Below are 22,298 nucleotides of genomic sequence, written 5' to 3' on the forward strand. Positions count from 1 at the left end.
CCTCGAGCCAGCCCAGCTTTCGGGCACCCTGTCTCCCTGAGGACTGGGCTCCCGGGCTATCTTGCACTGCTTGATAATAAGGCCAGAATAGAGGCTTTATTATAGATAAGGGAGCAGGAAGAGGAACCACACCAAGTATTTTCTCTGTGTTTTGCTTGGCCAGAGCTCAGTATCTCTCTGTTCCACCCACCTCCACATAGGGCAGCAGAGAGGGAGGGCTTGGGGCTACCAGAGCCCCTCCCAGCCCTGATCCTGCACCTTCTCCTTGGGGCACTTGCAGCATATAAGGAAGAGAGTCCTTCAAACATCATGGATTAGTTTGCTGGTGTTAGCTTCCAGTTTTTTTTCATCCATGTTGTATCCACACAGGGGAATCCCAGCCCCAGTTTGGAGGGGCTGAGGATCCAACAACACAAGCAGGGGGGCACTGCAGCTGTCCTGCCTCCCTTGGTCACACAGCTCCAGCAGTGCAGTGGGGAGAGGAGCTCCTGGGGCTCCTGGAGCTGTGGGGACACACACACACCCCCCTCCCTGGCAGCTCCTCCCCAATGAACTCCCCCAGTGGCAGTGAAGCTGTTTCTCCAGGCTGGAAAAGGCCAGACTGACCTCCACCTGCACACTGAGACATCTTCACCTCCCACTGCTCTCACCCCTCAGCCTTCCCAGGAACCTGAAACACTGAGTTACCCCTGCCCAAGTGGGTGCCAGGTGAGACCTGCAGGGAGTCCCTCAGCTTCCCAGACAGACCTGCAACAACTGATGGGTCCATGAGCAACATCCATTCACCACAGGTGGTCTGAGAGCAGGAGCATGAAAAATCCTGCAGATGGAGTGAAACCTGACCAAACTGCTCCAGCTTTAACTGATCTGGCACAGCATGAAGGAGTACATGACAATAATTGATTTTTCTAAGTGCCATCAACCTGGCCCAGCCTGTGGCTGGTTCTCCTTTAAGGAGGCTTTAGTGGCACCCAGAGTCTTTTCTTAGCTCAGTGACCTAGAAACTGCATTAAGATGTCAAGAGAACATGCACAATACAGTGGAGAAGCCATTTCCCAAGAATCTGAAGAAAAGATCATTATTATTGAGAGATATGGCTTGGAGCCAGGGCACTCATTCAGTTGTCAGAGGTATAAATAAAAATGCAAAATAAAAGCTAAGCTCAGCTTAAAAATACATTGATTGTACGTCACTGCTCAGCTAAAATCCACATACCCTATTCTGATCACAGTGACATCCACAGATACAGTCCTTTGAAGTGTAAGCCCAGTGATGAAGTGATAAGGAAAAAATGTTATCTTCTAAGATACACCCAAAATAGGGGGGAAATCTTACTGAGCAATAAATAATTTTAATTAAAACTCCTTTACAGCTGGGGATCCAGAAGTAGCAATGAGGTAATGCAAGGGGAACAGGTGGCTGCCTCACAAAAGGCCCAGTTCCACCACAAGCGCTGCCATTTCAAGGAGGCTGCCAGCAGGTCCAGCTCTGTGCTTTTCCATGGCCACTTCCCAAAGCCTCATGTGCCCATGCTTTGGTGGTGGAGCCACCCAACCAGATGTGAGCTGCTGGAGGCAAAGACCTTTGCAGGCTTTCCTGCCTCCTGCCCTGGTGCTGGAGCTCATCTCAGGTTCTGTGAGCTGGGATTTGCTGTGTGACTCCCTGGCACAGTGCTTGCTCAGCAACCAGCACACAACAGGCACGTGGGGAGATAATTTGACAGAAAATTGAGAACACATAATTCTCTATTCAGAGTGGCATTGGTTTCCTTAATTTTTCCTCCTCCTGAGCAACGTTTAAATCAATTACAGTGAAATTAATGACTTTCACAAGCCATTTGCTGAGAGGATGGGCTGGGGGATTAGACACTAACTGGGTTCCTTGCCACCCCCCAGCCAATTTAGAAAACATTCAGTGTGAAAGGCTTTTAACAAAGAAAAAAAAATAAGGCTCCTGCCATGTAGTTTATTAACATGCTTTCCAAGCAGAGAATCACAGACACACAGGAGGCTTGAGGATAACAAGAAGTCACCAACTCTCTCCCTCTGCACTTCAGGAGAGCAAAGTTACCCTTCAGACCACCTAAACACAGCTTTAGAACAATTATAAACTTTATGAAGCACAAACACAGGGAGGACAAAGTACTTGCAGATGGGCAAGCAGGCAGCTCCAATGCATGAGACAGCCCTGCAACGAGGGCCCAGAGACACCTGAGTGCTGCCAGCTCTGGCCATGGCCAGGCCTTTAGAGCCCACAGGACACAGCAGCACTCTGGCCAAAATGGGCTACATTTCTCCAGAACAGAGGAAAAAACCTTCCCATCCTTCCTCCATGCCTATGAAGAACAATCAAACTTGTGATTTGCACATTCAGCCCAAGGTGTACCATGGTTGTACACCTGCAGATGCCAGAGGTGTACAATCAGAGGTAACAAGAGCAGATCTTCTGGAACCATGGAACACTCCTCCCTCAGCCCCACCATGGTCAGTTCTGAAGCTCCTACCCAGGTTATGTGCTGATTTCCCAAACAGCACCCACTGACCTGCAGGGCTGTTTTGGTGCACAAGAGGGGTACAATTCCTCCTGACCCCAGACCTTGCTGAACCTGTCACCGTGGGAAGGATTTTACTCTTCTGAACTGGGACCTTGTTTGAGAAGTCTCACAGAAGAACAGAGGGGCAAAGAGAGGAGAGGCATTTTCTGTTATTACCTTAATGTCTCGTGCTTCAAAAATATCCAAAGCCTCCAAAAATACCCTGGGCTGTACTGGGGCATGAAAGGACCATGGAAGTGATGATCTCACTCACACACAGCTAAAAGCTGCTATACCCTCCTCACCCCAAAAACCATTTCTTTATACAAGTGAATTATTTCCTGAAAAGGTGTCTGAAGTACCAAAGTGTGAGATGCAGAGAGGAAGGCCTCAGGGAAGGGCAGCTGAAGAGGTATTAGTGCTGGGAGCAGCTCTGTCACATCCTGCAGTCACAGGGTCAAGCAATGATCCTTCCTTCCCATCCCTGCTTCCTGAGAGCTGGAGAAAAGTGGAGCTTCAGGAAGCCATGGGTAGCTGGACAATCCTTCCCCCAGTGGCAGCACCAAGCTCCAGGCAGAGCAGCACAGAGTGTTTGGGCTGTGCTCTCAGGCACAGAGCCTGGCTCAGGATCCCTCCAGGCATGGGACTGAGCCCAGGGCCAGTGGCAGGGCTCCTCTGTGCCCAGCAGGAGATGGCCAGCTCCTCTGGCACCCAGAGCCTGCAGCCAAGCTGCAGATGCTGCTTTTGAAGTAGTGGCTTCAAACAAAGGAAAGAAAAGATAAAAAAAAAAAAAAAGAAGAAAAGAATTATCCGACCCCAAATCCTTTCTCCTTTTGAAGCCTGGCTTAAAAGTAAATGAGAACCTGCAGCCTAGTTGCAATGTGACTGGACTCCTCGGCCTTCAGGGGCCTTTAAGTACATCTGAAAGGCATTTAACACCAATAAAATAAGTCGAGCTCTTGCTGGTATTTTTCCTATCCCCCTTCTCCCCTTGCACATTCCCCCCAGGCTGCTGTGAGCCATCTGTGCCTTGCTTCCCAGGGGAAGCAGGGTTAGGTAGAGTGGAGAGATGTGGGGATGGAGAGCCAGGCCAGCCTGGCTGGTGAAGTGCTGTCACAGCCCCAGACTGTCAGAGGGACAGGGGCTGAGCTGGTCCTTAACACTGCTGGTGGGAGTGATGTTCTCTGGGCTCTGGTCCCTCTACAAATCTCACCCAAGGCAGTGTGAGGGTGGCCAGCTCTCTGTGCTGTGGTGTTGGTGTTTCCCACACTGACCTTGTCCCTGCCCTGTGGCTGCTCTCCCATTCCCTGCCTGGCTCTCATCTCCCAGGAGCACTGCAGACCCAAGGTGGGCACTGGGACCTGTGGTTTTGGTTTGGTGTGGGGTTGGTTGGGGTGAAACAAAACAGCTCCAGATGTGTCAGATATGTGTCAAAATGTGCCTGCATTGACTCTCAGGTCTGTTTTCCCAGGTAGAAGGCCTTGCTATCTGAATGGCCATTCTAACCTCCAGAAGCAGCAGTTAAACCCAGTGACATCAGGAAATTTAGGTTTCCAAAGCAAGGGATGCTCTGGAGCCAGCAGACACAGGCAGGTCTCAGAGGCAGGCACAGGTGCTGGGCAGCTGGAGGCAGGAGCACCTAGAGCTGGAGACCTCCCCAGGGCTGGGGCTGAAGCAGCCACAAAGGCTGAGCCATTCCTGGCACCCTCACTCATGGGAATTGTAAAGGCAGCAGAGGGAAGTTCTGCCAGCTGTGAGAAAACCTTTCTGTGGCAGTGTCTAAGGGAAAGCAGGTCAGCTCTGCAAGCCACAGATCAGGCTGTGTGTGCTGGGAAATGCAGGCAGGTATTCAAAGCCACTCCAATGACCCCAAATCCCTTGGCTGGAATCCTACAGCTGGGATAAAGTTGTCAGTGTGAAGAACAGCAGCTACAAAAACAGGTCAAGCAGAGGAGCTGATCCTGCTGGGCCAGCAGTGAGGAGTGCTCCTGAGCTTCCTGTGGGATGCCCAAGAGCCCAGGAATGGGCTCAGAAAGCCAGCCCTGCTCTCTTTTAGAACAAACCAGCACTCAGAGGAGAGGTTTGTGTTTCACAGGGGAGCTGGCCAGCTCTGTGATCAGAGCTGTCTGCAACGTGCCCCTTTCACACTGGGAAACATTTCACTTTTACAGTCTCCCCATGGAGGCACCCTCAAATATTATGATCAAAACCCAGAAGGGCTGTGGTGTTCTTTGCACTTCCATGTGCCTAACTGGAAATGTGCTCCATCCACTGGGCAGTCAGTGCCCAGTTTCTCTGGTGACAGGAGTGGGAGCTGCAGGTGTGCCCAGCCCTTGGCTGGTGCAGGGGAGCTGCTGTGGGGAGCACACCCTGCTCCCTCCAGCACATGGTCAGCAGCTGCCTTGTGCATGTTTATGCCAGCCCTGATGTAATTAGCACCTTGATGTGTGTTAAATGAACCAAGCTTTCCCATTTTTCAAAGTGAAACTCTAAAAGAAACAGCTGCAGGGCTGACAGAAATATGATTCTTTCAAAGTCTAATGAATTGTATAATCACTTCAGTCATTATTTTGCATCTTCCTTCCATAAATGCACAGCCATGAGTCCTTGGAGCATGGTGAGGTTTGAGCCTCACCAAGCCCATCATTCAAAACCATCCAGTTCCCAAACCTGTCAGGGATGAGGGGATGGCTCTGCTGGGTCTGGTGGTACAGGGGGACACAGAAAATGCCAGCAGAGCTCAGAGCCCCTCCTGCTGTCACCCTGGTGTGTTCAGTGCTCGCTGTGGGAGGGATTTGGAGGATGGAGGCTGATGCCAAATCCGTGCCCTTCATGCTCCAGCACACCAGAGCTGCTGTTGGGCCTCAGGCCAGACAGACTGCCTGGGTCCAGCCCTGCCAGCCCAGCAGCCACACGGCCATTCTGCAGACTCAGGAAAAAAATAAAATTAAATATGATGGCTAGGGTAATCGAGGCAAACTGGGGCAGCAAAACAGGGAGGAGAATTGTTCCCATCTCCCTCCAGGCAGAGGTGAGGGCACCTGGAGAGGGCAGTGACAATGGCTCCAGAGGCAGCACCCACAGCTAATTGGGAGGGTCTGTGTCTTTAGATTCCTGTCTAGTACTTAAGTGCCTTCAGATATTAAATGAGAGAGATCCACGTAGACAGACAGACTGCTGTCATGTCCTCTCCCTCCAGAGGAAAATACTGCAAGCCAACACCTGCCTGTTCTACACACTCCCTGCTCTGCTCATTTAACACAGGTATTTCCAGCTGGTACAATTTTCAATCCTTTGAAAACTAGATTCAATTGACTTTTAACCACCAGGTAAATATGGGAGACATATATCTACTTTCCTGCATTATTTCTATTCTATTCAGAACACCTATGGGTTTTTATCCCTGAAGGGTTGTGATTGAAACATAATAAGGGATAGAAATACTGAAAAGTAATATGTGAAATACATAAGGATGTATTCAAGACTGCATGCTTCTCATCCAGCTTGATTTGAATCTATCCAAACAAATTCCAATGTTATTACAAAATTCCCTCCCCAGCAGTGCTGGGAAGGTGCAGTGGTGTGTGTGGGGCTGCTCTACCAAGGTGTTTAAAGCAAGAAGGCAGCTGGTGGCAGGGTGATGATCCAGAGAGCACAGTCAGCTCAGGGAAAGGGATATTAAGCTCCTGGGTTTGCAGGGGGAATTGGGCTGACTGGAACTTAGCTCTAAAATGGTTTCAGCCATGCAATCTCACATACAGGCTGCCGGGGACAGCTGACTGGGCAAGAAAACATGAGGCACTTCAGCAGAGGGGACACTTCCCTTGGGAAGGAAGGGCAGGTCCCAGCACCCTTCAAGGTCACCCAGCTGTGGGCAGGGCTGGGCAGCTGTGCCAGAGGCTACAGGGGCAAAAGGCAGCCAGCCCAGGAGCTGCTGCAGGACCAGTCCCTGAAGGTCAAGAGCTTATCTCAGCCTGGAGCCTCAGCTGGCTCACAGGAAGGGGTGTCTGCAGCACTGCAGGGTTCCCACCTGGCCCTTCAGTCCTCCTTGCCCTGCTCCTGAGCACAGCCAGTCCTGCAAAGGCTCCCTGGGGCTTTTGGCACCCTGTGGATTGTTACTGAGCCTGGTGATTGCTGCAGCACCACAGACCTCCAGTGCAGGCACTGGCAGCTCATTTTTGGAAAGCCTCACCAGTGGTTTGCCATGACAGGAAGGAAAACCAAGGAAAAGCCCAGGCTGCTCCAGCAGCTGCTGTTGGTACCTGGCTGTGGTGAGCTGCACCCCTGCACTCTCCCACATCCCCTCCTGATGCTGACACCAGCACCTGGGGGACCTGCTGCTCCCTGCTGCTCCCTGCTGCTCCCTGCTGCTCCCTGCTGCCACATGGAAACTCTGCAGGACACAAACCCACACATCTCTGCCAGCAAACCTGCACAGCTCTGTGGCATTCACATATTCTTTGAACGGGGAGAGACATAATTCTCTCCCCCAGGATTTTCTTGGGAAGCTGAAAGTCTGTGAGAAAGCTCAGACAAAGAAGAGAAACAATTCTGATCTTCACTTGCTGCATCTGTTGTTTGGCACATGTAGAATGTGTTATGGAGATTGTCTACCAAAAGGGATTTCTTAACTGGACTCTGGTGATGCTGTTTTAATTGATTGACCAATTAGGTGAAAGCTGTGTTGTGATTGTCTGTAAGGGTCACAGGTTTTTCTTTAGTACAGTAATAGTGTAGTATAATACAGTATAGCTTAATAAAGCATTTGTTCAGCCTTCTGAAATCATGGAGTCAGAGCACATTATTCCCCACTCAGGGAGCTCATTGCCACAATACAGCTCCAAAGCCAGAGCTGGGATAACAGCCAGGACAAGGAAATAAATGTGGGATATGAGGGTATTGCCACTCAACACTGCTGTAGAACAACATTCTCATAACATCTACTTACAAACACTAACCCTGACTTCTCAGCATCAAGAGGAAGCCAATTCAGATAAATGATGGATACTTTTACAGAAGTGAAATCCTTTAAAAGAAATAACATGTTATTTATGGTTGTGTGTACTTGATGCTGATGCTCTCAAAAAAGATCAGCCACTGAAAGGATGGAGATGTCCCACCAAGCACATGGGACCAGAGTTCACTGCTCTTGAGATGCTTTAGCACAGTGGTTTCACAGGTGGGAGAAGATTTTATCTTTGTTTAATTCAGTAAGATCAATTTTATTTCTACTTCACCAGAAAAGCAACTGAAAGCTGAAAGACAGAAGTTAAATATGTCCTTTCAAGCTGTGGAAAACAGCGGGTATGAAAAATGGCTGCAATCTTAAAGGACATGAGGACCATACTGTCTTTGTTATGTTATTGACTTGTTGGAAATGCAAAACATGTTTAGATAAACATTATTTTCCATATGTCCTATCAGCACATTCACTTAACCATTAAAAACATTTCTAAAAATCTATTTTTAGGTCTTTTTAATTGGAATTTGGTTTCTAGACTGACCCACCATGTGTTTAAAAATTACTCATGTGGTAAATAGAAAAACTGCCATGTACCTTATACTAACAGAAAAGTTTAAAAAAATAAGACTGAAATAGATTGTGAAACACAGTATTGGCTAAATAAAAATGTACTGATAGCTGACTTCAACTTTCATTGGTGAAATGAAATACAGGATTTAGTGAAAAAGCTTCTAAAGAAAATCATTGTATTTTGTTTCAAACTCAAATGAGAATCAGCTTTAAAGACATCTACTGAGAAAAGGAAATGCAAACAGCTATTAAAATCGATTATTTGAGTAAGTGTTTCTTCCTTATGCAGCTGGTCTTGCTTCACATCAATCTCCACTACCTTAGGAAAACTTAAAATTTAGAACAAGAACCAACGAAGACCCAGCAAAGGAAAGATTGTCATAATAACTCATTTTCTGACTGATGAGCAAAATTCATCTCAAATCACTTCCTCTCGCTGCCTTTGGGAATGGAACATTACGTGTGTGCTCTCCTGACAGGCACAGGCTGCTGCCAGGGCTGCAAGGGGACTTGGAGGGCTCTGGGCACTCCTTGGCATGCCCAGGGCAGCTCTCCTGAGCGCCCAGGGATGCAGGAATGCAGCACAGACTGGGCAGGGCCCTGCCTGCCCCCATCCCAGGCACTCTGCAGCAGAACTGAGCCAGGGGGGCTGAGCAGTGAGAGCAGCACGGGACAAACCCAGCCAGGGTCACAGCCACCACTGTGTCACCCTGCCTCGCCCTCAGGGCTTTCTGCTGGTGTTTATCAAGGGTCACCTCTCAGCCCTTGCCATTCCTTCCATCCCAGCTTTGCTCCCCCAGTCCTGCAGTGTCCCAGTTCACTTCCACCACGTCTTTCCCAGGGGGGTGCACAGCAGCTGCTCTCAGCAGGGAGGAGTTCAGGGCAGCAGGGAGGGAGGGAGCATTCAGGGCAGCAGGGAGGGAGCATTCAGGGCAGCAGGGAGGGAGGGAGCATTCAGGGCAGCAGGGAGGGAGCATTCAGGGCAGCAGGGAGGGAGGGTCTCAGGGCAGCAGGGAGGGAGGGAGGATTCAGGGCAGCAGGGAGGGTCTCTGGGCAGCAGTGAGGGAGGGTCTCAGGGCAGCAGCTGGCAGGCAGTGACTCCACCAGCACGAGGCCCTCTCCTGTTTGCATGATGCTCAGAGCTGGAGCAAATGCTGGTTTTGGGCAGCTGCCAATCTCACAGCCAACGAACAGGATCCTAAACAGAACTGGGAGATGTGTTCTCTCTCACTCTGGCATGCAGCATCCCTGGGGGAACTCCTTCTTCAAGTGCCCTGCACTGGGGATTTTGTGGCTGCTGCCATTTTGGTGGCTGCTGCTTCATGCCAGCAATGAAAAACCCACTTCATTGTGCAACTTAGATGAAAACCTGCAATTTGTGCTGAAAGAACAGCTACAGAAACACAGAACCTGCACATGAACACAGAGGTGCTGCCCTGACCCCCCTCCCCAGGCATGGCCCGTGTAACCCCTCACTGTGTGTCAGGGCAGGGAGCCAGCCTGCACATCCATCCTCCCCTGCCAGAGCCACACCAAGCCCAGCCTGGGTCCCAGCCCAGATGGCAGCACTGCCACTGCTCTCTCTGTCAGGCCAGGTCAGTGCAGCAAGCACCAATCAGAAGTTTTAGGACTTGGTGTCAGAGCCTGCAGTCAGTGAGGGTGACTTTGCCTTGAAAGCTTGGATGGCAGTAAAGGTGAAAAATGGTTCTGCCATTTTCTCCTCCTCTGCCCTCAAACTATTTATGCCCAGCAGGTCTCAGAGGGGCTGCTCCCACACGCGGCTCCTGTTCCTATCCCTGGGCTGCCTGAGGCTGTGGCTTCCTCTGAGACTGGGGCAGCTGAAGGCTGGGGAAGAAACAGCCTGTGGGCACAGTGGAGAGGGAGCAGGGATTAAAGAAATCTCATGAAATGCACGCCTGTAGCTCACTCAGGGAGGCTCTCCCCCACTTAAAGACAGCCAGGAGCTCTGGCAAACAGCATCAGCCCTTCTCTGCAGTGCCCAGTAATGCTGCCTCTGCACAGGATACAGAGGAGACACTGAACTGGAAATGTCCCAGAAGCTGAAACCAGGAGGGGTTTAGTAGAAATCTGTAGTTTTCCTGGGATTTGCAAATAAATAAATAAATAAAAAAAATCTATTTTTTTCTGAAGTCTAAAGCTAGCTAATTTATTTCTAGGTGTTCATTTCAACAGGCCTCCTCAGTCTTCCTCGCCAGTGTCCCATATGAAATTCCAACTCAAAAAGATACTTTTAAAGACTGCTGCTACCAGCTGACAGGAAAGTTGAACTTCAGTTTCTGATCTTCTTCTGATGTCCTAAGTACAGAACAACATGAAAAATGACTAGAACCAAGGCACCAGCTGTGGGTTGAGTCAAGCACTTCACATCTATTTGACACAAGTGTAAATCCACAACTAAAATGGTGGTAAAGAAAATGAGCCAGTTTTGGTCCTCATAATAAAATCAGCTCTCAAGAAGGCTGTGCTGAGGTTTTCTGACTCAGTTCAGGCAACAGCAACACACTGGGTTAACTGCAATGCCAGGGAGGGCTCCAGTGAGAGAGGAATGGTTGGGACCCTCCTAGAAAACCCCCCATCCTGAAGGAATGGATGTTCCCCACATCCTGTTGGTAAGTGATGCCCAAGAGAAGGAAAATTCAGAAAGGAGGGACCAGAATCAAAATCCAGTGGGCCAGAAGCCTACATGAAGGTGGGGGAAAAATCTGCTGCATGTTGGTATCTCAGGTCCTTCCCTTTGGCTGATATCATGCCTGCAGTTTCCCTGCCAGCCTGTTTTACCCACCAGCCTCAGCTACAGGCAGGATCATGCCCATTGAGCTGGAAATCTCTGCCATTCAGAGGATTTATGAAAAGTATTTTGCTTTTGTCCCCCTGAAATTACATCATTCTCCTCTTTTATCTGTCTTAAGTGCCAGGAGAGTGTGATGTTAATGAGATGTACAAAGGCTTTTGGGTAGCTGAACAGTTTTATAGTCCCACATTGATAAATTAAAGCATTTGTCACTGTTACCACATTAATGTTTCTTCCTGAGATCAAAGCCAGGATTTGCTGCATTAAGTGGGACCGTCCTCTGCTCTGTGTCACCACATGTACCTTCTGAGGAGATGAATTGTGGTTCTGCATTTCTACATCCACAGTTTAATCACATCCTGATTCTCACACCTGCTGATTCCCATCTCCACATGAGGTATGCAAGCCTTTTTTTTTATTATGGATTTTCTCCTTGCTACCTGTGTGGAAAGCCTGACTATCTTGTTTCAGGACAATCACTTGCTTATGGCTCTGAAAGGCTGTTTCTGCAGTAAAGAATACAATTTCCTTCCTTCTTCTGGAACCCTGGATTCAGTCATATTAATTTACATTTATATAGCACCTTTCATCCCTGAAGATCCCAGTGCACTCTACAAACTCCCCCTCTCTGTACACTGAAGCTGTACAAATAGACAGGCTACATAAACAGCCACAGGATCCCTGTGCCTGTATTCCCAGCACACTTGTGGCCATCCAGCTCTGCACACATTCCCATCAAGGAGGAAAACATGGCAGTGTGATTTAGAGGCACGTCAGGAAGCACAAGGGATCTGGGCAAGCAGCAGAGTGGCTGCACAGCCTGGCTGAGTGACATCTCTGCTGCAGGGGTTAAAATGAGGCAAAAGCTGATTTGTTGTGAGTTACATCTCAGTGTTTTAGTGTTGTTGGCAGTGCCTGTAGAAGTCCAGGTTTGTTGCTCCCTCCCACTGCTGGGTAACCCTCGAGTGTGGTATTCACAGGCCCTCTGAACAAAGAGAAGCTGTGAGACAAGCAGAGAAGAAGGAAAACACAATTCTTATCTCGCTTGCTGTGCCTGTGTTGTGCTAAAGTAGAATGTAATATGGAGATTGTTCACCCAAAGTGAGGATGCTTTGTTCCCTTGGCCTATCAGGGCCAGATGTGTGTGTGTGTGTGTGTGTGTGTGTGTGTGTGTGTGTGTGTCACAGGACAGTCACCAGAGAATCAGAGATGAGTGCAGGGTGAGCAGTTGTGAGCAAGAGTGAGTGCATGGCAGATTCAGTTTAGATACAATGTATATAGTATAGTATAGTAAGGTAATTCATTGGCCTTCTATGATGGAGTCAGATGCATCATTCTCTCTCCCCTTTGTTGGAGTCACCTTTGGTTTACAATACTCGAGTAGTTATTTGTTTAAAACTGGAAAGCATCTGCTTGCTTTGCAATGAAACAAGGGAGACAACCCCCCCTCCCAACAGCAGTGGCTGAGTGGCTGCAGCCAAGGTGAGGCTGGAGGAGGGGGAGCACCAGCGTACCTGGGACACCTTTCTGACCACGTCGCTGCCCACCAGGAAGCCCTGTGCGTAGGAGCGCGCCGCGATGAAGGCTCGCGTGGCCTTCAGCTTCAGCTCCCTGGGCACCTCCCCGAAGGGCTTGTGCTGCTCGGCGTGTTTGACCATGCAGTCCAGGTACTCGTCTGTGATGTGGTACTGGGGGTTCAGCAGCTTGAAGAGCCTCTCCAGCAGCCGTGTCCAGAACTCGTTGAGGGCCTCCTCCAGGTTGATGTTGGAGCTGCGGTAGTAGCGGCGCAGCTCGCTGTACAAGTCCTTGAACACCTTCACATTCTGAGTGTACAATTCTCCATACAGGCTTGGAAAGGCATCATAAAGGGCCTTCTCTGACTTGTTCAACAAATCCTGGAAATAACCTGAAAGATGAGAAAGGAGAGGTGATGCATCAGCCAGACAAGCTGGAATCCAGCAGGCTGTGTTACTGGGCAGCACAACTGGATACCCTGAGAACACAGAAGGGCCCTAACAGAGCTTCTCCTCCAACCAGCATTACCCACACTCAGGTCTGAGCCTTAGCCATGAAGACAGAAGGAGGAAGCCCCCCTTGCCCCTTCATGCTGGAGAACCCTGGTCTGGGCCTCTGTGGCAGCCTCACCTGGAAGCAAAGCGGGGTCTCTTTTCTGAATCCTCAAGGTGTCTCAGTGTCATTCCTAAGTTTTCCTCACAGCTGGCATTGCTTACACAAACCCGAAGCTGCCACACGTTATTTCCAAAGCCCTGGTGAGATGAAGCAGGGCTGCCAGCACATGCCAACCCTGCCCAGGGACATCCCTGGTGGTGGCAGCCAGGCTGGCTCTGGGCACAGCCAGAGCCCAGGTCCATGTCAGGAACAGGCACATCTTCCTGGGCACTCCAAGGCAGGGCTGTACTCAAGGGCTTTTTAACCAAGGCCAACATTATCTGTGCTTCTCATCCCATTTGCTTACTTGGGTGTGCATCCTGCTTTTGTTCCAGCATGAGTAACAGAGTGCTTTTACACCCCTGGTTCAGTGGTCTCAGATGTGACAGAAATGTGACTCTTGCTACACACAGCAGGGTAAGAATGACAGGATCTGACTGCTCCCTTACCAGCATCTTTAGGTATTTCCATCATCTCAACTGCCAGCTACCTTCAGGCTGAGACTGCACAGTAGGGAACTCATAGCAGGATTGGCCTGATCCAATTAATAGATTTACATAAGCAACTTTAATCATCACTGAAGTCAGTCAGAGGAAAAATAATTTAAATAATAATTTTAATTTCCATTACACTTGTACTTTTAGGGTCTTTTTGAAGCAAACCTGATTAAACTATTCTTTAAATCTAAACAACTATTTTTTTTTTGGTGATGTGTGATAAGCTCTAGTTGGAAAGAAACTGTTATTCAATTAAAATCAAACAGCATGTATTTAGGTACATAAATTAACTTCATGGTGCTAGACATATAAGAAAAGAAAGAGAAGCTCCTGAAAAATGCATACTGCATATACAAAGCTTTATTAAACAAAATGTTTTTTGAGGGAATGGTGCTGACTACAATTAAAGATCTCTAAAACTGTAGAACTAGTAAAGCTCAGATCCATAAATCTTACTTATATTCACTGACTGAGAAGGGCCATACAAGCTTTCCTATATTAATAACCTCTCACTGATTTCTCAGATTTGAATGAAGCTAAAACTTCACAGGTGAATTGACCAACTGAAAAGAACCCTCTGCATCTGCTCCACAGGTTGCTAACACTGAAAATTCCTGTGCTCTTTTAACAAAGCAATGCTGAACATTAATAGCCTGGCCTTCTCCAGCCCCTATAATGTGCTGCTTAATAGATTAAAATTTGATCAAAGAGATTTTTGTTTTTAAAAGACTGTGAGCAAACCAGGCGTTAGCTGGTTTAATTACTTATGCAGAAGGAGAAAGTAAAAATCTGTTATCTGGAATGTTGAATAAAAACTGGTTTTCAAATGTACTTTGGGAAGAAATTTATTCTTATTCAACATGACTTGGTGGGAAGTTTGTATCTCCAATCATTTTCACTGGGATCCCCCCCATCTCTCAAATGACTGATCATGTACCTTCCCCACTAGAACTGGATTTCTCCCTACAGACACCAGGTATCAGGGCATCAAAGTCACCTATGACCTTGCAATGAGGGGGTTCTAAATAGGGAAAAAAGACAAAAGCTGATCCCATCAGATCAATAAAAAGAGATGCTGCACTCACCTGCAACAGAAACAAAACACAAAGTTTCTCTGATGCTGAGGAGGAATCTAAAAGCTCTTCTCTACCTTAATGTATCACTCCAAACATTGCTGGTTGCCCATTCACAAGTTAATTAAACTGAGCTCCAACTCCCTTCCTCGTACAATCAGTGTTCTCTTCTGTGTGACAAGAGACACGAACTGAACAATTTACTCAGCAATCGAGGTAAGACATGCAGCTTTGCACTCACCATCAGGAGGAAGAAAACACCAACAAACACAGCCCAATTTGTCAATTCAAGGCAAAATTACTTTCTTTGTTTTGCTACAAGAGAAACAAGATCTGTATCTTCCTGTCAAAAAATTGGAGACTGCTCTCAAAAAAGTCAGAGCTAATTAAGGGCTGATGAACTGTTACTTCTCACCCAAGTGAGGGAACACTGATTACAGCCAATTCATCTGTGGCTGGTTCTAGCAAAGTTCTTCTAGATTTCACACACTGAGGGAAAAAAAGTCTACAGTAGCCAGGGAAAATTAATTAGCAATTAAGTCTACACGTGTTTGTGATGAATGGCTGACCTGGCAGGGAATTTAAATGCCCATTTTGCAGCATCAGAAGGTAGCACAAAGTGAGGTTTGTCAAGAGGGATGCAACGTCCCTGTTCCTTAGTACAGTGGCAGCTGAGATCTCCCAGGAACACTGCATCTTTTCCTGAACACCCTGCCTGCTAATGTCCAACCTTGTAATGAGTTTAGGCACGTGTCACAGATTAAGGATGTGCAGGGCCTTGGGATAAGACAACCTGCTGAGGCACAGTTCAGGCTCCTGCCATCCTACCTTGATTTCAGGTACAGGGAATGATTTATTTGAGGGGGAGCAGCCCATTATCTGCAGCCATGGAGGGTGGGGGTCCCTCAGGTAAGGGGGTGCTCCAAGTCCCCACTGCTGCTACCAGGAGTTACCAGGAACAGGGCCAGCAGGTCCCTTGGGATCCTTTGGATATCCCTTTGCATGTATCAGCTCCCACTTGGTGACCACTGCAGGTCTGCCCTGGCTCCCAGAGCACCACTGGAGTGTTCAGCTCAGGCAGGGCATGAGCCCATGGAGCAGCATCACCCAGGTCACAGCTGGACACGGCCCTGAGCCCCTGAGCTCTGCTGCCACCACGTTCTCTGTGCCAGCAGCAGGCTCAAGCCATGAGCTGCACTCAGGCACTGCAGCACAGGGCTCTGTCACCTTGTGAATGGCAGGGATGGAGGGAAAGGGCTCAGCTGCACTCAGGCACTGCAGCACAGGGCTCTGTCACCTTGTGAATGGCAGGGAAAGGGCTCAGCTGCACTCAGGCACTGCAGCACAGGGCTCTGTCACCTTGTGAATGGCAGGGAAAGGGCTCAGCTGCACTCAGGCACTGCAGCACAGGGCTCTGTCACCTTGTGAGTGGCAGGGATGGAGGGAAAGGGCTCAGCTGCACTCAGGCACTGCAGCACAGGGCTCTGTCACCTTGTGAGTGGCAGGGAAAGGGCTCAGCTGCACTCAGGCACTGCAGCACAGGGCTCTGTCACCTTGTGAGTGGCAGGGAAAGGGCTCAGCTGCACTCAGGCACTGCAGCACAGGGCTCTGTCACCTTGTGAATGGCAGGGATGCAGGGAAAGGGCTCCCAAGGAGCCTGTGCTGTAGCTATAAAGCCCTTCTGTCTCCAAGAGGCACCACTGCCCTCCCATCCCTGGGGGCAGCAGCACAGCTGAGGTGGTTCTGCAGAGGGTCCTTCCCTCTGAAAGGATGAATTTGCTTCCACTCTGAGTCACAAGAAAGCAGCTACAGATTCTGTGGACCTGTGCTGAATAACTCATGGCTGTTTTTGGCTTCTTGGAGCCCCAGGAATTTGACAGTACCAGCCAGAGACACCTCCCTGCAAGTCACCTGCTAAATCCATGACTGGCTTTCCCCTCCTTCAAAAAGTTTCCTTCAGCAGCCACTGACAGGTGAGTCCTTCCTCAGCACTGCCAGCTGAGGGACACAACAGTGCCAAGCCCAGGAGGTGCCTTTCAACAAGAGTACTTCAGACCAGTCAAACTCAATTTTCCCTGGGCCAATGCAAGGCACGGCTCCTCAACCAAGGCTGCTCCTACATGAAACATCACCTTTCACATCCTTTTGCTGCAAAGTATTCAAAAGAAAAATAAAATGAAATGGAAGTCTGTTTTATTACTATTGTTATTGCTTCTCCCTTCCAGGCTCAGAAACAAGACAACTGGCTTTGCTCAAAGGAAATTTGTCTTTTGGCAGAGGCCAAGTCTCAAGAACTCTGCATCAAATGCAAAGATGCCAGAAAGTTATGAGTAAAGAAATGAAAGGTTTCTACAACCAAAACAATTCTGGCACCTTGGTTTTCTCTTGCTGTTGTAGTGACAAAAACTTACTTCTCAGAGAATTAAGTTTTCAACCAGAATCTATAACCTCGGCATTCAAGAGAGATTGCAAATCCCCACCCATTTCCCTGCTTCGCAGCTTCCCAGTGTTCGCAGCTCATATTTTCACAGTTTCCACATTTTCACAACTCTGGATTCAAATTGGGAAGCTGTGAACAGCACGGCAGGGAGCGGCAGTTCCTCTCTGAAGAGAGAAAGTTTTGAGTTTCTCCTTCCTCAGCCCCCCAGCACTCTATCCAAGCTCTCTGCTACCATTTGATCACTCAACATCTGGAACGCTCTGGGGTTTCTCCAACTAACCCAATGATGGAATGGGAATGGATACAGGAGGGAAAGAGATCACTGAAGGAAGACCCAAATGCTCTTTAGGCAGGCAGCAGAGCTGGCTTCCTTCAAGCCCCATCAAATTTGAGAGGCATGCTGGAAGAAATATGAGAAATGGAGCAAGGTGACTGAATTACTTTCAATCCCAATATTGTTAAAATTTTAAGCAGAAAGCTATAGTACAAAATATCTTACAACTGGGAAGAGTTGAGACTGGAGGAACACCAATGGTGTTCTTGTGAAAATGCTGCAAAACTTTTGCAGCAATGGGTAAAATGAAAACCCTCCTGCTGCTCAGACAGCTTTGCCTGGTGAGCTCTGTTTGTGGTCTGAGGGCCTTGCCATGAACTGCCAGGACAGATGGAGGTAGGGCAACACCATGAGGAGGAAGAAGTATCAGATCTTCAGTCTGGAGGATCAATTTCTCAGTTTTGAGCAAGCACATGAGCCTGTGGTAGAATTCAAGCAGGGCCAGAGCCACAGAGCTCGGGAGGAAGGCTGGGCAAACACTCTGTGAACAAACTGTGGTGTGTCAGGACTGGACTGAAACAGGAGAGGAAATGCAGCTGCTTCTGTGCTGTCCTGAACCCCAGCCAAAGCAGGGAAAGAAAGAGATGGAGGTGTCTGCTACAGCAGAGCTCCTGCTCAGTGCCAGCCCTGCTGGTCTGAGGAAGAGTCCCTGGGCTGAGCTCCCATTTAATACCCTGCTGCACTTCCCAACACCAATTTGCTTCTCCAGGTGGTTCTAATGCTGTTTTCCAGTTAACCTACTATTAGGAGGGAATAATTCAGCAACAGGTTTAAGCCATTAAAATCCAAATCTAATGCATTCATGCCTATTTTATTCACTTCAGCAAGTACAATGACACTTTATTTATAAAATTGTTATTACTAATTTAAGCACTACCCATGGCTGTGCTGAAGAGCTGCTATCAATCCAAGAGGAGTGATTGACTCTGGTTCACACCTTGGCTGTGTCCTTCCACAGGAAATAACCCCAGTGAGACTGAGTGACTTAGCTCCACGTGCAGACAGCCCTGGATGCAGCAATGCTGGTGCCATTTTTCTCTCTCCTCACAGCTTCACACTCCTGTAAAACTGCTGCTCTGGGGCTGTTTCCTCAGTCCTGAGCCCTCTTGGAGAACACAGTCTCTCTCTGCTGTCTTCTGGATCATTGCCATGTACATCCCTCCCAACACCCCTGCTTGGTGGCTGTGACCAGAGAGGCATCAGGATAAACCAAGACTCAGACTGAAAAAAAAGGCCCAAAAAAATGGAGATAAAATCAGCTTTTCTCTAGAAGCCAAAGGATGAGTGGTGTGAATGAATGTGCTGGGATGCAAGAATTATGATGCCTCCAGGTAATACAACTTCAAAACTTTTAGGATTTGCTCCACAGAGCCACTTGACTGATATTTCCTCTGCACAGTGTGTCCTGGGAGTGTGTGCCTGTACTGGGTGGGAACACAGAACTGAAGAGGTGTTGTGGGTTAATGAGACAAAAAGTGCCAGCTCCCCCATGCAAGATCAATTCTGTACTCTCCTAAAGCTGCTCAGTGCCCAGCACAAAAGCACTTCAAGATTTTGACCTCAGTCCTGCTGGAAGGTCGGTCCAGGGTACCTCCTCTGATAGGAGGATTTCTTTCTCAATTTCTGGTCAAAGTTCTTTCTTTATCCACTTGGTCTTTGCCAATATGGTGCTGTAATTCAATTGTTGGGCTTTTTTCCCTGGAGTTCACTCTTTGAGACGTTTACTCTCCAAGTCTCACACTTTCTCAGTATCCATGCTGCCTTCCTACACAAATGAAGGTACTTTCCCCTCTTTACACCTGACAGGCTCTCCAGTCCTCTGGATCACTCCACTAGCTCTATTCTTCACCTCTTCTGCTTGGCGTTAACTCTTCCTAGGTGTGGGTGGTCAGAAGCACAAAGAACAACTCCTTTCCTTCACTGGCAATAACACTGTGAATACTGCAAGGACTGCACTTGCCTTTTTTAGGAACACATCACATTTCACAGACTTTCTGCCACCAACTGGTACATCCCTAATTCTCCCCCTTGCTATTTCCAACCAATTAATCCCTAGCTGTATGCCTAACTCTGAAATACTGAATTTCATCCTATTTCTATTGTTTTGGTTGTCATGGTTATCCACTATCCTCTTCAATAGTGACAACTTTTCCCAGCACTATGCCACCAATTAATCTCATGACTGCATTTCCTATCATTTGTGCCAGTTTTTAATGGGACTGTTAACTAGGATGGGGTCTAGGCCTGTCTTGAGAACCACAACTGGGACCTCCCTCCAGGCCAGCAGCTCATCTTTCAACACAGTGTATTGCTGCCTCCCCCTTAGCTAGTTCACCTGATAATTCCTTTACTAATTTCCATCTTCTTCAGCTTAATTAACTACTCAAGGCACAGATGCAAATGTCTTTGAAGTCTCCTGAGATGGATTAGTTGATAGAACAGACACACTACGAGCAACAGTGAAAGCAGGCTTTGGATATAGGATTTGACAGAATCTCTACAATCTCTTACTCAAGCTGCCTTTGGGTAAGAGCAACAGCTGGCCTTCCTTAAACTGGTTTAGACTGGGACATACAGCAGACAGCTTGCTTCTTGTGCTAGGGAAAAGGAGAGCTTTTTGAGACAACAAAAACCTCTTCCTGCAAAGGAGAGATGCTGCTGCATGGAAATGCTGTTTGGAGCAGGGCTCTGCTGGTGAGGAGTTCTGCCCGGGAGGAAGCACCTCCAGTCACTCCAAAGAATCTGCACTTTTCCTGCCAGGACCTGGATAACATTTTCATTTCATGGTGTTCAATGGCAGAGAGATGTAATAATGTGCAGCTATTTCTTCTTCTGCATATTGCCTTTCCTCTGTTTGTACAGTGCCCCAAGACAGGTTGCCTTTATCTCAGTGAAGCAGGACTGGATGCAGCTGTCACAGTAAGGGAGTGGAGGATGTTCCCTGGCAGGGAAGCTCCCCAGAGGAAAGAGCTGGCCCTTACTCCAGGAACAGTGGGAAGCTGGATATTCTGCTTGTCCTCCTGAGAAGCACTAGGGCCCAAAAGGGTGTCACCCAAGGAAACAGCAACAAGCCTGGGTGTCCCAAGCAAAGCCACAGAGACCCTCTCCAGCCCCAGCTGGAGCAGCAGCTCCCTTCAAAACTGGCTGGTGAAGAAACCACTTCAGCCTTTGATAATCCCAATGCACTCAGTATTTCCATCCTCATGACCCTTGGAAACAGCTCTGTGCAAACCTTAAGACACCTCTGAAGTCAAGTTGAACAAATCTTCAGAGACAAGAGATACTTAGGGCTGGGGGTAAAGAACACAAAATCATCTGTAGGTACAGGCAGGACACAGAAGCAAAGCCTGTGATAGACTGCAGCACTAATAGGAGTCCAGTGATGCCCTGTGAAGGCTGACCTAGAGCAGAGACCAGACAGAGCTAAAGAATAAAGTAGGGATTTATTAAAAGGCCTCAATGGATGCACCTTGGGCACCACAAGAGCCCAGCCAGGGCTGTACCCAAGATGAACCAAAATGGGCACAAAATGCATGGTTGGGCAGGGAGTCTCACACTGTGATCAGTTCTGCTCCATTTGCATCTTGCAGTTCATTGTCCCATTCCAGCTTTAGCCTATGCAATCCCATCCCTCTTGTTTTTCTCTCTTCAGTTCACCATTGTTTGTGCTCTTGGCCCTGAGATTTGGATCATTTGTCCTTGGTCCCCAGCTAGAGAAGGAATTGTTTTGTCTCCCTGCTCTGTGCACAGAGCTCACCAGCCCCTAATGTGAAGCTCAGAAGTACACAATAAAGCAGCACAGAATGTGAAAAAGATAAAAACTAAAACCTGAGGCATCATTTCCCCCCTCTTGGAGCATCTGAGCCTGCTCCAGCATTCCCTCCTGCCTGGCAGTGTAAGGGTGAGGAGGGAGCTGGAGCAAGCAGCCTGCACCTGCCTGGAGAGGAATGCAGGCACCACACAGCCCCTGGGATATCAAATGCCACAACACATTCTGCCAGCTGCTTGGTAGGTCCTTGATAGCTCAGGCCTGGAATTTCCATGTTGGGAACTTGGGAACAGTGTGGGGTGAGGGCACTGCTGCTCCAGAGGGTGGGGTGAGGAGCAGAGGCTGGCATTGAGGTGTGCTCATTTTGTGTGGCTGTGAGCAGGTCAGCAGGGCTGCACTGCTGCTCCTGGGCACAAGAACAGTGGGTGAGAACCACAGGCAAGCTGCACCCAGGCTAGACTGTTCACAGGGGGTTTTCAACCATCTAATTCCCAGCCTGCTCCCTCTCCAGCCTGCCTGGCAGAGAATGAAGAGCTGTGCTGCTGTGAGGAGATCTCCTCACAGACTGGAAGCCCTTGTATAGGGGATTTGCTCTGTTTGCATCCAGGGTGGGATAAGCAAATACAAGAGATGTGAATCTGAAGATTATTTTACCCACGTGTTTTCCTGGGATCTGAGCTGGCAAGGGATTTTAATCATGGCACCTTCTAAATATACCTATGCTACAACCAGAGACTTGCAGCAAATGATGAACTGCAAATATTGCCCTAGCAGGCCCTTATCAAACAGATTTCAGAGCAACCTCTCTGTTAGATAAGGACTGGGGAGATGTGTGGGTGGGATTCATAACCTGGGAGTCAAGTCTGACCTGGCAGCTCAGTCCTCACTTGAGGAAGGGCCGGCACCTCCCTCTTTAACATGAGCTGAGCTCTTCTTTACAGCCACTCCTCTCCCTCTGGACTGCAGTAGGAGTTGGGATAACTGAGCCAGAGCAAGCTGAACTTTTGGATAAATGAAATTTTGTGAGATAAATTTAGCTCTCATTTTTTTCCTCCAAGAAAGCCTGCATTTAAAGGCAAAGCAATAAGCACCACAGCTATCACTGACAGGAACATAAAGGCAGTAAAATTAATTGCTA

General features: G+C 48.4%; 1 protein-coding gene across 1 annotated transcript in view; it reads right to left on the minus strand.

Moving 5' to 3' along the window:
• GPC1 (glypican 1) overlaps positions 1–22,298 on the minus strand; it is a 207,058-nt gene that overhangs the window by 17,271 nt on the left and 167,489 nt on the right. Inside the window, exon 3 of the mRNA XM_066556882.1 lies at positions 12,393–12,784. Within this exon, the coding sequence (XP_066412979.1) occupies positions 12,393–12,784 (392 nt within the window). The remainder of the gene's footprint in view (positions 1–12,392; positions 12,785–22,298) is intronic.

Source organism: Molothrus aeneus, chromosome 10, assembly GCF_037042795.1.
Source record: "Molothrus aeneus isolate 106 chromosome 10, BPBGC_Maene_1.0, whole genome shotgun sequence".
Classification (NCBI taxonomy): Eukaryota; Metazoa; Chordata; class Aves; order Passeriformes; family Icteridae; genus Molothrus; species Molothrus aeneus.